Source organism: Akebia trifoliata, chromosome 7, assembly GCF_017979445.1.
Source record: "Akebia trifoliata isolate Shusen 1 chromosome 7, ASM1797944v1, whole genome shotgun sequence".
Classification (NCBI taxonomy): Eukaryota; Viridiplantae; Streptophyta; class Magnoliopsida; order Ranunculales; family Lardizabalaceae; genus Akebia; species Akebia trifoliata.
Window position 1 is genome coordinate 25,275,899 of NC_141381.1, and position 16,862 is coordinate 25,292,760.

Here is a 16,862-nt window from a genome sequence, read left to right on the forward strand (position 1 = left end):
TGTTGCTAGATGGGACTGGGTTTATTGTATTGCTTGTTCTTAATTTCTCTCTGTGCTCTTTCTTGTTGGTCTTCTCGACCACTTTATTAGTGAATTTTGTTATCTATCAAAATAAAACAAGATCCTATAGAATTTCTGACCAGCAATACTGATATGTGCTAGGATATTTGGGCTGCACATGCGTATTAAAATAGAAAACAAAGAGAAGAAGCATATTAAAAGAGAAAGAGGAGGGATAGAATGATAGAATCTTGGAATCACACCAAGAACAATGAAGAGCTCACACCAAACAACTGAATATAGATAATTCAACTAGAAAACTCTTAAAGAAAATCATCCTTATTCATAAAAATCTCTTTAAATAAATACTAATACAGTCTATTTATAAAAAAATTAAGAGTTCCTATAAAACCCTAACTCTTAAAATAGAAACCAATTAAAAAGAAACTTCCTAAACCAAACTAGAACTCTTTACAAGTTCCGTAATTTAAAACACTCCCTAGCTCGAAAGGGACTTAATAATTTTTTTTCTTCTAATTCTACCCTTTATGTTGTCAGTCTACTCACTTACGTGATCTAAAATTCTAATTGAATAGGAAATGTCTAATCTACTGTGCATTAATAAAACAATTAAAAAAGAAATAAAAAAGAAAAAAAAAACTCCTAACCACTAAGCTAGATGGGTCTTGATGTCCTCATCAACATCCATATATGCTTGCCATAAAAAAACATCCATATATGCTTATGCTCATTTTCTTTATATGTTGTTTTATATTACATGAATATCTCATTGGAAGTGAAAGAACAAACAGGTTCGCGACAAGTTGTCTGGGTCAATCTATATCGTTGCAGAATGTCGGTTGTCCCAGCTACCTAGCAACAGCAAGAAATTAAAGCCCAATGCTTCAAATGGACCTGCTCAAGATTCAAAACAACCTAAAAGTAAGACTAAAGGCTCCTCCAATGGAAAAGTTGAAAGTGAAGCAGACACTAGATATGAGTTGTTGGAAAAATTCACTGGTGCTTCCTTGGTGGGAATGAAGTGAGCACTCTCCTTAATTCTATGAACTTCATAGATTATTTATCATATATGTGTCATTGATAAAGAAGTTAGTTTCAAGTGAAATTCTCATATACCATTTCATTATGAATTTTATAAATTTGTAGTGCTTTGTCTATCCTCTTCATGTAAAGGTCACCATCTTTAAAAAAAAAAATAATTCATTGTCCGTTTTTTATTTTTCTTTTATCATAATAGATGTAATGAACCTACTTATCCAAAAAAAAAAAAAATTGTAATGAAACTTCTTTCTTTATTTTTCTTTTCTTTTTGGATAAGGTGCTTATTAAATGAAAATCAGCAGAAGAGTACAAGAAAAAAAGGTGAGAGAAAGTGAGATAGGCTTTAATTCCATATCCAACTATGATATGTTCAAACCAAGTGCCTTTACATTATGTGTTGGCAATGGCCTAGTTAAGCAGAAGATCTGTTGTAGCTATAAGCACCCCCTCTCAACTTCTTTTTCCTTATCTTCAAATATGCTCCTATTTCATTCCTTCCTATAACCAGAGGTGCGTCCTTCCCGGTCCTCTCGTACTAGGGAAAGGTCCTCTCAATGCTCTAACGCCCACACCGGATATGGACCGAACTGTCTCACGACGTTCTGAACCCAGCTCACGTACCGCTTTAATGGGCGAACAGCCCAACCCTTGGAACATACTACAGCCCCAGGTGGCGAAGAGCCGACATCGAGGTGCCAAACCTTCCCGTCGATGTGAACTCTTGGGGAAGATCAGCCTGTTATCCCTAGAGTAACTTTTATCCGTTGAGCGACGGCCCTTCCACTCAGCATAGTGCAAATGAATTCCATATCCAAAGGGGTTGTTATGAAACTTCTAATATTGCAAACTTTTTACAGTAACACATTGTTATGGTACCCTAGTACGTTTTGTATGCCAATATAAACTAGAAGATTGTTATGAGTTAAGAATAGTAAAATTGAAAATGAGAAACATGTAATGTAGAAGTATTCATGCAGTATCTGTTATTGGTATCAGTATCTTGTCGTGTCCATACAGGTTTGCTGGGCCTATTGAAGTATCTGGGTATCATAGGGTGATACTATTCTTAGTCATCCCTTTACTATTTTTTTTCTTCACTTTTTATAACTAGGAGAGTGTTGATGTTATGAGGGAAATTGTATTCTGCAGGTACGTACCAGTGTTTGATTACTTCACAGAATTCTCAGATGCAGCATTCAGAGTTGTTGCGGATAATTTTGTTACCGATGATAGTGGGACTGGTGTTGTTCATTGCGCTCCTGCATTTGGTGAAGAGGATTATCGTGTCTGCATTGAAAATCACATAATCAATAAGGTTTTGCTCATAGATACTACTAGCTAGTTTGCTTTCTTTGTGATCATGTGAAATTTAAATGAACCAACGTTCAATTGATCTGATTTTCTCTTCCTTGGAAATTTATAGCTTGGCCTTGTTGCATGAGTTACTGAATCAGGATTTAAGCTGTTTCTATGTGTGAATCCTTAATCCATTGTTTTTTTTCTGTTTATCAATTTCTTTGTGTTTGAGTATCTTTAATGATTGCTTGCATTTTGTTTATTACACTGCTCCTTTGTGTGGCTTTCATTATTCTATTTTTATGTGCCATTGGTTATATGCACATGTCCTTCACTTTATATTGATCAGTTATGTTTCTTCTCAATAATTTGTTGTTTAGTCTTGTTAATGTAGCATGCTTTTATCGTCTTTTTCCCCCCATTCTCTATATTGTAGTCCATTTTTCATTTATCATCATCTGTAGTCATTAAATCACTACTTGATTGAATTTTTATTCAAGGGAAGGAAACCATGGAGCAGCTGAAATGTTGTGGAATAATCAGAATCAATATGAATTGGCCGATTCAATATCATTCAATTTATAAGATGCATTATTCCCATTACCTATCATTTTGAACTAATCAATATGAGAATGAGAGGGAATCAGCTCTCTAAAAGACATCCTAAGCTTGTCAAAAACAAACAGAGGAAGTTCTTCAAGAGAAGAAGGGAAGAAAAGCCTTCCACTTCAAGAAAGAATAACAACGCTTGCAAATGCTGGCTTTGTGAAGAAGTTGGACATTATGCCAACGAATGCCCCAAGAAGAAAAATTCCAAAGCATTAGAAGAATTATGGGAAGAATGCCACGAGACCATTGAAATAGCCAATTCAAAAGGATTGGAAATAGCTTATGAAGATGATTCAGAAAACAAAGCCATTTCCTCTGTTGAAACCTCAACAGAATCTTCAGAAGCAGAAACATCAGACACAGAGTCTGAATATGAAGAATTCAAAGTATTACGATGTGTAGAATGGAGAGAACATGACGAAATATACGAAAAAGCTAACTTCATAGTAGTAGACGAGGTACCAAGCAGTAAATGCGAACTTTGTGAAGTTCATACTACTGGTCCTACTTATGCTAGTTCTTATGCTAGTTATGAAGAAAATTTAGCCTATCATCCTTGCTGTATGAAGGCTCTAATACTGATGAATTCAGGAGAAGAAAGACACCTCGCAGCAGTAGACACTGAGAGGGACCTCTACCTAAGTCAGAAGAAAATGGTAGAAAAAGGGAAAGCCCCTTTAATTGAACCAGTAAAGGAAAAAGAGAAAATAGACACAATTGGTTCAAAATTAAAAGGAATTTCTATCAAAGAACCAGAAGAGTTCGAAGTCATTAGGGAAGATAGCAAAGCTATCTACACTAGCCCTAATGGTACTTACATTTCCACAGAATGGAAATTTAAAGGATATAAGAAATATCATCTACATGCATATATTGATTGCGGAGCTGGAATGTCATTAGCAGTACCAGGAGCAATTCCAAAAGAATTGTGGAAAAAAGGAGGAAAAGTGATTTATGACACTACTGCCAATGGACAAACCCTAAGGTTTGACACTTGTGCCGAAAACATTACTATAAAAATAGGTGGTGGAGAATACACCCTTCATATGTTATGGCAAGGTGAAAACCACGGTTGTGATGTCGTACTAGGAAATAAGTTCCTTAAGGATCAAGCCCCCTTCACACAACATCAGAACATGATTAGCTTCATGGCTAAAGATGGAAACCTATATTATACTGCCATTGTAGCACAGGATATAGTATAGTAAACGATGGGTTTTTAGCAACAAAGCTAAAAAAGAATCAGAGTTCGCTCGCCCAGAGTGGTGAGATTATACAGGGAAAAATACCATTAAGAAAAATCAGTCCATTAGAACAATGTGCTGAATTTCTAGAAATCTCTGAACTCGAAGAAGAGTTGTCCCAACAGATCAATGACAACGAAAATCTCAAAAGAAAAGTGAATAGAGTAAAAAATGACTCCACCAAACTTGAAGAAATCAAGAAGAAGTTAGTTCAGAATATTTCTACAGAACCACTCAAACTATGGGAAATAGAAAAGGCAAGATGCCACATTCAGCCCAAAGATCCATATTTGACTATAAGGGTAAAACCTATTATAACCAACAAAGAGGATAAAAAGGAAATTGCCAAACAGATGGACGAGCAATTATCCATGTGCTTCATAAGAAAATCCAATAGCCACATTCAAGCCCAGCCTTCTGTGTAAGAAACCGTGCAGAAATAACAAGAGGAAAGGCTAGAATTGTCATCAATTATAAAAAATTAAATGACAATAGAGTAGCAGATGGCAACATCCTACCACGAGAAGAACACTTGATCAATAAGATCAAAGGTTCAAAATGGTTCTCCAAATTTGATTGCAATTCAGGATATTGGCAAATCAAGTTGGACAACGAGTCAATCCCTTGGACAATGTTCAGTACACCAAGCGGACATTACGAATGGCTAGTTATGCCATTTGGATTGAAGAATGCACAATTTATGAATGGACGAGATCTTCAAAGATTATGATTCATTTTGCTCAGTTTACATAGATGACATTCTCATCTTCAGTAAATCAAAAGAAGAGCATATAGAGCATCTGAGCATAATAACTGACAAGATAGTTCAACATGGAATTATCGTAGGAGAGAAAAAAATAGTTATGGCTCAAAAGGAAATAGAATTTTTAGGAGTCAAAATACAGAATGGGGAAATCGAGTTGCAACCACACGTTCTTGAAAAAATAAACAAATTCCCAAAAAAATTGAAGACGTTAAACAACTGCAACGTTTTCTTGGTTGTGTAAATTATATATGGGAAAATATAGCAGAAATCTCGTGTTGTATACTCTAAAGTTAAAAAAGGGAAAATGGTCTTTAATCCAAGAGGACGAAAAGAAAATTCAAGATGTAAAAGATCTCTGTCAAAACCTACCAAAATTAACTATTCCTAAAGATGAAGACTAGATCATCATCCAAACCAATGCTTCAAATGAACATTGGGTAGGAATATTACTATAATACCTCGAGGAAAATCAAATTGTGGAATTTTGAGAAAATTCTGAAAGTGAGACTTAAGGTAAAACCTTTGGATTTTGTTATGTTCACTTTTAATGAAATCTGACCTCACCGTTGGATTCACAATGGCTGAAAAACATACTTTAGTTTGTAAGCACGCTCAAATTCGAACGAAAAAGTTGCAAATCCTTGATTTTCGGGTCGGACGGGGTTAAAAAGTGAATTTTTGTTAGAGCGAGAAGTGTAAAACTTTAAGATTTTATTATGTTTACTTCTAATGAAATTTAACCTCACCGTTGGATTCAAAATAGCCGAAAAATATATTTTGGCATGGAAGCACGCTCAAATTCAAGTTCGAACGAAAAAGTTGCAAATCCTTGATTTTCGGGTCGGACGGGACTAAATGCGGCCCATTCTTTGTTGTTCCACTAATATATTGGTTATTTTCCTATATGCGGGTATGTGCGGGGGAAATTTTACCATGTTATGCAACAAGATGAATGGTAGGGCAAATGAGATATACAAATCTGATCACACCATTTGCTCATTGATTTCTTAAAAGAATTTTGGGACAAACCTCTTCGAAGGGGCTAGTCCAAGCAGCCTAAAAGCTCTTAATTGAACTAAAACTCTGAAGGAAAATCTTTATTCCATAAACCAATTCCTTTTAAAATTATTATTATTATTATTTTGATAGATAAAACTAAATTCTCTTCACAATCATCTCTAATAATTATGTATAAAGAATAAATGATAAAAGTTAACTTAAAACTTAAGACACCTCCTTGTAAATCATGTTACTACGTTCACATGCAAACAACTGACAGTTTTGAAAACATTTGATCTTGAGATGCAACTATTTTTGTCTTGAAAAAAGCTTTCTAGTGCATTTGACGGCTTCTTAGATAGGTACTGGAGAAAAAGTTCTCTCAAAAAATATTATTTAGAAGTGTGAACTAGAGTCCATGGACTGTTGGAATCTGAGTTGTCTCCTTCAAGGTTTACCACCCTATTGGAAGAGTCCATGCAACATAAATCAACTCTTTGAGTAATTCCTTACTCAATTCATCTCTATCTAAAATTGGTAACTCAACATCCGAGTTTTCAACCACAATCAAGTTTTCATTCTTTTGGTATTGCTCATCGGTTTTTTTCTTCTTCTTTGTTGCTTTAAGTAAAATAAAAGGATTTTGAGTTAATGTTACCTCCCATTTTAGGTATTTCTAGACTGATGCCTTGAATTGAATATAAATATTTTATAGCTATTGCGAAGCTACACACCTGGATCTTATTGAAAAAAAAAAAATCCCAATAGCTTTAGAAACTAATTTGAGCCATTTATTGGAAGTAAGATATGCATCATCTTCATCATCGAAAGCTTTAAACATGTAACCCTAAACCTGCTGGTTCCAGCTAGCTTGGTTGGTTAAGTCTTTGTGTGATGATATCAGAGACCTGGGTTCAAATCCCACCAGCACCAAGTTACCAAATTCATTAAAAACACGTTTACCAATAAAAAACATGTATACCCTAAATCATGCAACTATTATAGCAATACTTCTTAGTTTAAGGCCCAAAACATTAGAATCTTGGGATAGCTATAATAGATCTCGAAATTAGAATCTTAGTACATTTGATGGTTTCTTAGTTGGATACTTGAGTGAAAACTATGCCATTGAGAGGGCATCTCTCTGGATTCAGTGGGATTTAAGAGTCCTAGGGCTCTTTTCTCGTTATATATTCATTGCAAATTCGATAAACTCCTGATCTCAGATGACTTGATTTAGAAGGCTTTCTACTTTTGGTTGCATTAGGGTTCTGCAATTGTACCTTTTACTAGATGTACGGACAAAAATAATTTTTTTAATCTTAATTATTTTTCATTTTCTTCATTTGTTTAAGAATATCCTTTCTATATTTTAATGTGCCATGCTTGACGTGGGGGAATTGTTCACTTGCTGTAAAGTTTGAAGCAGTTGCAGAAAACACTGATATGTGTTGGTTATTGTTTTTTTCTTTGATTATAATTTTTTTATGGGTAAGCTGGACTTTTGAACCCACGACCTCAAAGTTGCTTTGCAATGTGTCAAACCAACTGAGCTATGGGTCTAAAAGCCCATATGTTTTGGTTATTATCATTTTCTGATCTTTTGTTGTCTTGTATTGACCAGTACTTTGTTTGGTTTGACTTATATAGGGAGAGAGCCTAATAGTAGCAGTTGATGATGATGGATGCTTCACGGAGAAAATTTTGGATTTTAGCGGGCGTTATGTCAAGGATGCAGATAGGGATATCATCAATTTTGTGCAGGTAAGAATGACAATTGCCAATATATGGCCATTGAAATTTTGAGTTATTTTTTGAGAAGTGACAATAATATGTTGTATTGATATGGAATAGAATATGCAAACGGAAAAACATTCCCTGAAGTATATATTTTGTGCAGTGATTTACTCACAAGACAATTGGATGGCTACAATCTTCAAAAATTCTTGAGAGCTGCTATTGGCACCCCAACTTTTACTTATTACACCCCAATTAGAAATAAAGAAAATGAGTGAATGGTTGAGAATAAGTAAAAGTTGGGGTGCCAGTAGAAACTTTTACTTTTGCTAGATTTTTATTTTTTGGGTTTAAGATTTTATGTGAGCCTGATCATAATTGTGAACTACTATTGAAATTGTTTGAACGATTGTTATAATGTTTTGTAATGTTGAGTTATAATTTGTGCCAGATCTTTGTAGTGTTTTATGTTTAGTGTTGCGTTATCCACCTCTACTCTTGTCACGTGCTTACGTATCGTGCCCTAGTTCGACCTACGACCCTCTTATAGTCATAGTTGCATCGGTCTTTTGGGGTAAATGGTTGTCTGTTTTAAATCTTTAAGTGGGTTGTGATAAATAATTTAAGAAATGGGGGTGTGACAAGTAAAAACTGGGGTGCCTATAGCCGCTCTCAAATTCTTCTATTATGTTCTTTCCATGCTCCAACAAGAGCAGAGAGAGCATCCTCTAAAAAATGCCTCTAAACCAAAAGAATCCTTTTTGTAATAGTGGATATTCTAGAGAGTGGACTGTTAAGTTTTCCCATTTGTTAGTGAACGGAAATTATGTGTTAAAGTCTTCTAGCAAAAATGTTTTAAAAAATCTCTGTATTTATTGAAAGCTCTGCACAAACCGGTCTATTCTGCTTGATAGTAATACCCAATTAATAATAAATAAAAATATACATACAGTTACTTTTTTTTTTTGTTAAGTATAAAATGAAAAAAAAAAAAAAAAATGGAGGGGAGGGGAGGGGAAGGCATTTTGTACATTTTCTATTTAATTTGGACAACCATATCGGCATTTTGTACATTTTCTATTTAATTTGGACAACCATATCATGCTGTAAATCTTGAGTTATTTTCATTCTTAGAAATCTCTTACATATTGAAGGACCTTAAATTTCTGAACAGGCAAAAGGCAGGCTTGTGAAATTTCAAACCTCTGTGCATTCTTATCCTTTTTGTTGGAGGTCCGAAACTCCTCTCATTTATAGAGCAGTTCCAAGCTGGTAAGTATCAAGTGGCTCTTTTATTCTGCCTTGCACATGTATTCTAGTTGGCTATGACTTGTTGATATCATTTTCTTTTCTAGTTATAATTTGGATTGAACTAATTTCAAAATTTGATGGATTTGTATCGTTATATCTTTTTTCAAAGTGTAACTCCACTCTCAGTTTTGTTCTTACTTATTCTGTAACCCTTCAAGTATGTTATTTGATATATGCTTGTGTGAATTCATGTTCCAATTGAATTTTTGTTTCATAATGATAGCGTGAACTTTTAAGGTTGTTTAATTTACAAAGTTGACATTGCTTAATATCATTTTAATTGAGTGCAATATTTTAGCCCAATTCTTTTTCATTCTTTGTCTTTTAAAAAAAAAAAAAAAAAACACGTCTGCCTCCTTTAACGCATTAATTCTTTTTCTTTTCCCTTCTAATGATAGCCTTTGCTAGTGAACTTTAGAAGTTCAGTTTTCACTTCGTCGACTAGGGGTTCTAAGGAAGTGGTTGTGGAGGTTTGGGGAGGATTTTGAAGCATTATGGAGATCTGTCATTGTTGCTATTATTGGTGTATTAGTTCCAGATGGGAAAGTCGCGAGTCCTAGGATGTCTTTAGGGAGGAGTCATTGGAGCGGTATTATGAATGTGTGTCACGATTTTGAGGGGGAGGCAAGGTTGACGATGTTAACTTTTGTCAGGATATTTAGTGCAGGGAATGATCTCTTAAGGATGTTATCACTCGATTGTTGTCTTATTTAGGAGTGCTTAGTTTTGAAAGGGGAGGGCTTGAGTTGGGATATGCAATTTATGACTATTAGGTCGTTTGCCATTGCATAGCTTCCCAATGGTCAAAATTGTGACCATTGGGCTAAAACTTAATTTTTTTTTTTAAAACCCACTTTCTCTGTAAATGTCCCATCCCTCCCCCACCCCCCAAAAATCCACATTCCTTCAACGCTCTAACCTACTTCAACTCTCATTTAAGCTCATTTAAGCTCTAATTTTTGTTTTCCCCCCATTATTTTTTATTTTATTTTTTATCATCATCATGTTAATGGAAGAAAAAGAAAATACTCCACATCCTTGGATCCCACAGTGGAGGTTTGGAAATTAAATTGATTGGCCTTGCAAAGAAACCTAGCTTATCCTAGGTGGGTGGGTGACTTAATTTATTGTAATCTATCCATCCTCCTTACCTGTGCCATGCCAATTGGCATAATTGACCACTCTAGGCTGAAATTAGTGCTCACATAATTTTACTTGTTGTGATTCAGCTAAGGATAAATTAAGATTTGGATGGAGCAAGAAAACAAAGATCATATGAGGGTAGGTTTTATGGATAGTTGAGCATTATTTATCTTATATCACAAAAAACTCGACAAAAAATAGTGGAAAACCACTTGTGGAGCTTTCAATTAGTGTTTTTTCCTGGACATAGAAGTCATCTATACTTATCCTCTTTTACCTTTTTTTTTTGCCCTTTTCTTCTCTTTTTTACTGATTGCTTATTTTTTCTTTATGCATTTGATGATGATCTATTTCTAGTGTATGCTTTTATAAGGATGCTTAATGTGTGATTCATGCTTAACATTGGTGGTTTTCTCTATACATGGATTTATATTATTTGGTCTTACTCATTAGGCTGTACTTTTAACTATTTTTGTAGGTTTGTTGCAGTGGAAAAGTTGAAAGAACAATTGCTAGAAAATAACAAGCAGACATATTGGGTTCCTGATTTTGTTAAGGTTTGGTATCCTTTTTTCATTAACCATCTTTACTTGGCTTTTTAAACATTTTTTTAATGGTCATAAAATTTATCCAAGTTCTCAACTGATTTGATTAACTTCTAATTGTGTTTATGATTATATTTATGTCATGGACTTATGATGAGTGATACATTCTTCTGTCTGGAGATCAGCCTAGCACTTATTTAAGTAAACTGAAATTTTTATGTTCGTGTTAATTCATATATAAAGGTAATTATGAAGATTACATAATATGTACCTACTCCAAATCTTTGGAGTTAGGCATCAAAGCTGATGACGTAATATGTACCTATAAAACAAAAATCGTCATTGACATGTGGAAAGATTAACCTAGCACAAGTGAACTTTCATAATTATCTGTTAAGATTATAATCAAAAGCTGTTTGTAAGAATATAAAATCTGAATGTTGAACATTTAGACTTATAGTATATTCTCTCCCTAGAAATCTCATCTTATTAACCTTCAGAATAACAGGTTCAAACACTAGTGAATATCAATCACAAACTTGTGACATAAAAAAAGAAGTAAAGATGATAATGTCAGACATTGTTAAATTCCAACAGGGCTATGTCTACACTTGGAATATTGACTGGGGAAGTGAGGGTATGTATTTGACCAAACCGGTGCTCGTACCAATTTTTTTTTACGACCTTTATCAATTCTAGCAATATTTTCTAGGCCAATCCCTTATTGCCATTATCATCCCCATAATTCTTTCTAAGCTGGTTCATTTCTGTGTGTCTCATCTCAAAGTCCCTTCCTACATTGTTTCTTGTTTTCATTATCAATGGTGGGAATACTTAAAATGTGAAGGAAACCGGTAATATATTTATATTTGATACTGAGATGGTTCCTATCAAGGGATTGCCATCTTATAACTGTGACATTATTCATTTGGAGTCTTTATATGTTCATGTATGGTAAATTCGTCTTCATATTTGTGTAGATGCATGTGAAATTGTTTGTGTGTGTGTGCACATGTCTACGTCCATGTGATTCTAGTTGTGTTTATGCATCACAACGTATCTCCCCTTTTAAGTTCTTTACATTGGCCTCACTTTGTTTTTCTCAAATTACAGGAAAAACGTTTTCACAATTGGCTGGAAAATGCTAGAGACTGGGCTGTTAGTCGAAGTAGATTTTGGGGTACTCCTCTTCCTGTATGGATTAGTGAGGATGGTGAGGAAAAAATTGTCATGGATTCCATTGCAAAACTTGAAAAACTTTCTGGTGTTAAGGTATGTTGTTAGCTCTGTTTACCATTCATGCCTAACTATCCTTGTTTTTTTAATTTATTTATAATAATGGAAAGGATTATTTTCATCTAAAGAGCTAGTATGCTTAGATGGTATTATGCAACCTATTTAATTTTTTCCCCTCATTGATTGGACTTAAAATAGTGAATGTAGGCTAGTAGTTTTGTACTTGAGCATGGTGTGATTTGGTATTGCTGGGGAGTTTAGCATGCTACAATTAACCATGAGAAGTTCATAGTCCTAGTAATTTCAAAAAAAAAATAAAAAATTGTTGTGTTTAGAAAAGAATGACTTTACTTATATTAAAATTGGAATGGAATTTATAAAAGGTCCCTCCTGTCCCTCCCGCAATACCGGCTCACCTGGGATTAGATGGACCTTAGGAAATGAGTGTGCCACAACTCTTTTTCTGCTCTGCAGTTGTTCTGTCTCAAAGGACTTCCTTGAAATGGAAGATTGGGCACTCTTGAGATCTACTCTTCTTATTTTAATGCCCTATGATTGTGGAGGTGCGGGAGGGTGAATCCAAAGCTCCTAACGATTGTAGAGACATGCAAATGTTGTTGGTTGGATTAGCAATGTTGTACTACAACAATGATGTTTAAAGCAATGAAATGACGTCTACAGCCATATGTATAAAAAAAAAATCACTTTTTCTCTAATATGTGGTGAATTTTCTCATGACACACTAACATAAGTTGCACTAGACTTAATTGCTTAAATATGATAAATATAAGGCAAGTACACCCATTATAAAGCATTGGGCACATATTGCCCAAATTTGCAAAAATAATTTGTAATTGTTTCCGTCTGTTTCCTCTCCCATATCTCAGCACTTGAATGACCTTTTTCTTATTTTATGTCCTTGACATTCTCTCTCATAGCCAAGGCAATCTTTGGAGGACACTTCAGGCATTTATGCATGTCACCATACGCTCTTGTTTCCATGCTGTCACTGATATTGGATGTTGGCAGCATGCCTTGCTAATTGGAAAGCCCAGGATGCAAAAAATGATTGAGAAGCCCCATCTATTAATAAAATGGCATATATTGTGCTAATTGGAAACTATTCTTAGTGCTCCTTCTCTTGTTTTGATAGAATTCCTTACAGTTAGCTATAAAAGAAACACCTCTGTTGCAACCATATACAATCAAACTTTTGTGGGCTAATAATCTGAGGGTGGTAATTTGTAAGAAAACAGTTCACATCTGTGATCTTTTTTTTCTTTTCAGCACATCACGCCTCATAGACCTCCTGCAGGTTAGGTCCTATCAAATAAAAAGATTTATTTGATCAAAACAAGGTTAGGGAATATGTTCAACGTAATATGAAGTGTGCATCATTTTATTGCTAAGTCAAAATTGCTTAATAGATCATCTGTTAGGATCCAACTAAAACTTAATGTTGGTTCATACAATAAGTAAGCAAATCATGAACCAATATCTGTATTTAGCACGACTAAACTTGGTACCTGTTCTTTGAAAATTGAAAGTCATTTTTATGGAATCTCCTTGTTTTTTTTTTTTTTTTTTTTTTTCTTTCTTTCTACAAGAAATGATTTGTCAAATTGCTTCTGCACTATTGAAGCATAGTTTAAGGCTTTCATTCATGTGTTTGTACTTAGCATTAGCGACTGTTCTTTTTGTATAGGTGACCGATTTGCATCGTCACAAGATTGATCATATAACCATTCCATCCAGCCGCGGTCCTGAGTTTGGAGTTCTTCGAAGAGTTGATGATGTAAGTTCAACAAAAATCTGGATTAGTTGGTGCTGTATTGAAAGTCAAAACTCAAAACATCATTTGTTTGTTAGATTTTTTTTATTATTGGCATTTCTTTTAGATTGAAATTTGAATGTGCTGAAAGCCTGAAACATAGTTTTTGTGGAAAAATTAAGTCCTTTTTCATTCTGTAGAAGTGAGCTGCCAGGGAGAAGTGTGGCATTGTTAAACATGGGGCTGGTGCTCCAAATCTGTTTCCATGATTGCTAACTTTCAGTCTGGCGTCCTCAGTTGACCATGAAATTGTAGTACCAGCCTTGTAACTACAAGTTTGAACATAGGACATAAAACAATTAGCTCGTTTATGGATGTTTAGTAGTTGTCCCATGTGGTTATGTTTATTTGATTTAAGGTAGGGCCTCTGTTTGGATGAATCACAAAGTGGCTATAGGCTTAAAGATATTGGCTACTAGAAACATGCCTGTAAACTCCAATGGCAACAAGCATGATAGCATTCTTCTGTGAAATATCTTTTATTTATATTTAAAAAAAAATGCATAGATGACATAGCTGGCCTGACTTATTATTTCTCAGAGTGGCCTTGCTGCCATGATCCACTGAGATTCACCCCAATGTCACACAGATTCATCATTAAATAATATAGTGGATGCTTGTCAAACTTTGAAATTACTTTCTTGAGCAATTATTTATAAAAGAGATACTTATCAAAAATAAAAATAAAAATCTATAAAAGAGATTTTGTATGCTTGTTTCTTATATCTTAAGCTTGGAAGAGTGGCACTTGGCATCTTCATAATGAACGCCTGTGTCAGTGTCCATCCCGGGTTTCAACAAGCATGGACAATTATTTTGAGAAGCTATGGAGATATACATCTTTATTTGCTGAAATCTGCATGGAAAAAGCTCATACAGTATTTCATCATGGTGAGAGGAATAAACAAATTTCATTTTTTTTTTTTTTTTGAGTTTTCCTTTTGTTTGGAATCATTAACATTCTAAATCATACACCAATCCAGAAATGAAATATCATTCCTAGCATAATGTGTCCGAGATTTGAAATAACGTTCTAGTGTAATGTAAATCAAGGGCTGAAAATCATGACAATGATGCGGCATTACGTAACATGATAACGGTGGGTTCCTCCATAGTCACTATTAGAAAATGTTATGTGAAAACATGTTTTTAAAAAAAAAAAAAAAAAAAGAACGTTTTCAAAAATTTGAATTTTGAACTTAAATAATGATCATTATTTTTCAAAAATAACGTATTTTAGTTTGAAACTGTTGTTGTTTTTTTTTTTTTTTTTTTGGACAAAAATTAAAATGCTAAAAGAACTGCATTTTGTAATGTCACAGCAATCGTTATTTGCGAAAATAATCGATTATGAACTGTAACATGGCCCAACAAAGCATCACTGTTATATTCCGAGACAACGGAATGGATCTTGGGTGTTGCTGTTAGTTACTGTTCAGAATGTTATTTAAACCATGTTTGTATTTGCAAAAGTAGCAAGAGCTTACTTTGTTGGAATAAAAAAAACTTTTAGGGGTAACGTTCCTGATATCTTGGTTATCAATGTTCTCATCATCATAACCATCATAGCGTACTGCCAACATTGTTGGGTTACATGGATCTTTTCCACGTTTCCATCCCATCTAGGCAATTTTTCAGTTAAAGAATGGTCCTATAGTTCTTTCCTCTTTATTCTTTTAATGAGTGTTTAAATCCTTTCTTGTCCTATATGCCAGATAGCTCCTTGTGCCATCAATGACCATTATGCATGATGAAAAAAATCACCTTAAGCAATTATTCATTCTTTCGTCACCTAATGGGGTCATTCCTAGGTTCCCTTAGATGATCTTATTTCTGATTTTGAGCTATACACTAATTTTGTGTACATATTGATCCCTTGATTTTCCAACATTTTGCACCATAAAGAAAAGTTAATCACATTTCCATCGAATGAAAGTTTCACAATTCATTGCTTTCTTAGTGGAAGAAAAGGAGCTTGATTGACCATCAAATTTGGGTTTTGTATCCAGCCTATTCTCTCTCTTGGCATGCTTTTTATAATAATGGAGGGGATGTTCTGTGGCTCTGTAAACCGGCTTACTGCCTATGGTTAAATAGGTTTTAAGTTACTGGGAATAGTTTACTCGGTAATAGATATGTAATATGATAAAGTGCTTTGTTTTGCTGAGCCAAATTGCGGTATTAGATTCAGCTATTTATATGATGCCATATATTTTGACTTTCTGTGGAAAGTCTCTTTGTTCCTTTATGAAAATTCTATTTTTCCTCATTTGTATTTATCTCATTTCTTTTTCTGCATGGTTTAAAATGATTGATGCTTGGTTTCCTCCTTTCAGGTATTTGATTGTTGGTTTGAGAGTGGATCTATGCCTTATGCATATATTCATTATCCTTTTGAGAATGCTGAACTCTTTGAGAATAATTTTCCCGGGCACTTTGTGGCTGAAGGTCTAGATCAAACACGTGGATGGTGGGTTTCTCATGTGCTGAAAGATTCTATCATATCAATATTTGCCATAATGGAAACCTGATTTTTATATAGCTTCCCGAAATACTTTGTTTTCTTCTTCTTTGTATACTATAGATTTCTCTAAGTGACGTTTATTTTTTATTTTTTTGTATTGGTTTCTCACTTGTAAATATATCTTTGGTGTTATTTTGAAAACCATTTTCCTTACTAACTTAGAAAGATTTGAAGCCTCACTAAGGGCCGTTTTGCTAAAATGGATTACCACATTAGCAATCCAACACCACAGCTCTCTTGATTTCATGGAAAAACTCTGATCCAAAAAAGCCAAAAATTCATAAGGTTTTTTCTTTTGGGCTTCATCCAAGGTTTTGAAAATGGATGGCTACCAAACTTCCACGAAAGTCCCAAATTTAAAATTAAAATTCAACGGTGTAAAATAACATTTTTTTTTCAAAGTTGATAGAATTTTTTCCTCTAAAACCCTGTGGCATCGGATCATGTTTTTGGATGCCACAAAGTGAGGTCAACGACCCTTAGTAAGAGTTGAAATTTTACTAAGTTAGAAGGCTAGCTGGACTCGTAATTTTTTTATATTGAGAAAAACTGGATGGTG

The 16,862-nt window shown here is 34.3% G+C and overlaps 1 protein-coding gene across 1 annotated transcript in view; it reads left to right on the forward strand.

Annotated features, from left to right (window-relative positions):
• The window catches only part of LOC147398550 (tRNA synthetase class I (I, L, M and V) family protein), a 33,640-nt gene that overhangs the window by 6,797 nt on the left and 9,981 nt on the right, over positions 1 to 16,862 (forward strand). The window contains exons 4-11 of the mRNA XM_086447772.1: positions 813 to 1,042; positions 2,212 to 2,377; positions 7,627 to 7,740; positions 8,888 to 8,985; positions 10,646 to 10,724; positions 11,826 to 11,984; positions 13,654 to 13,743; positions 16,116 to 16,249. Of these exons, the coding sequence (XP_086303898.1) occupies positions 813 to 1,042; positions 2,212 to 2,377; positions 7,627 to 7,740; positions 8,888 to 8,985; positions 10,646 to 10,724; positions 11,826 to 11,984; positions 13,654 to 13,743; positions 16,116 to 16,249 (1,070 nt within the window). The remainder of the gene's footprint in view (positions 1 to 812; positions 1,043 to 2,211; positions 2,378 to 7,626; positions 7,741 to 8,887; positions 8,986 to 10,645; positions 10,725 to 11,825; positions 11,985 to 13,653; positions 13,744 to 16,115; positions 16,250 to 16,862) is intronic.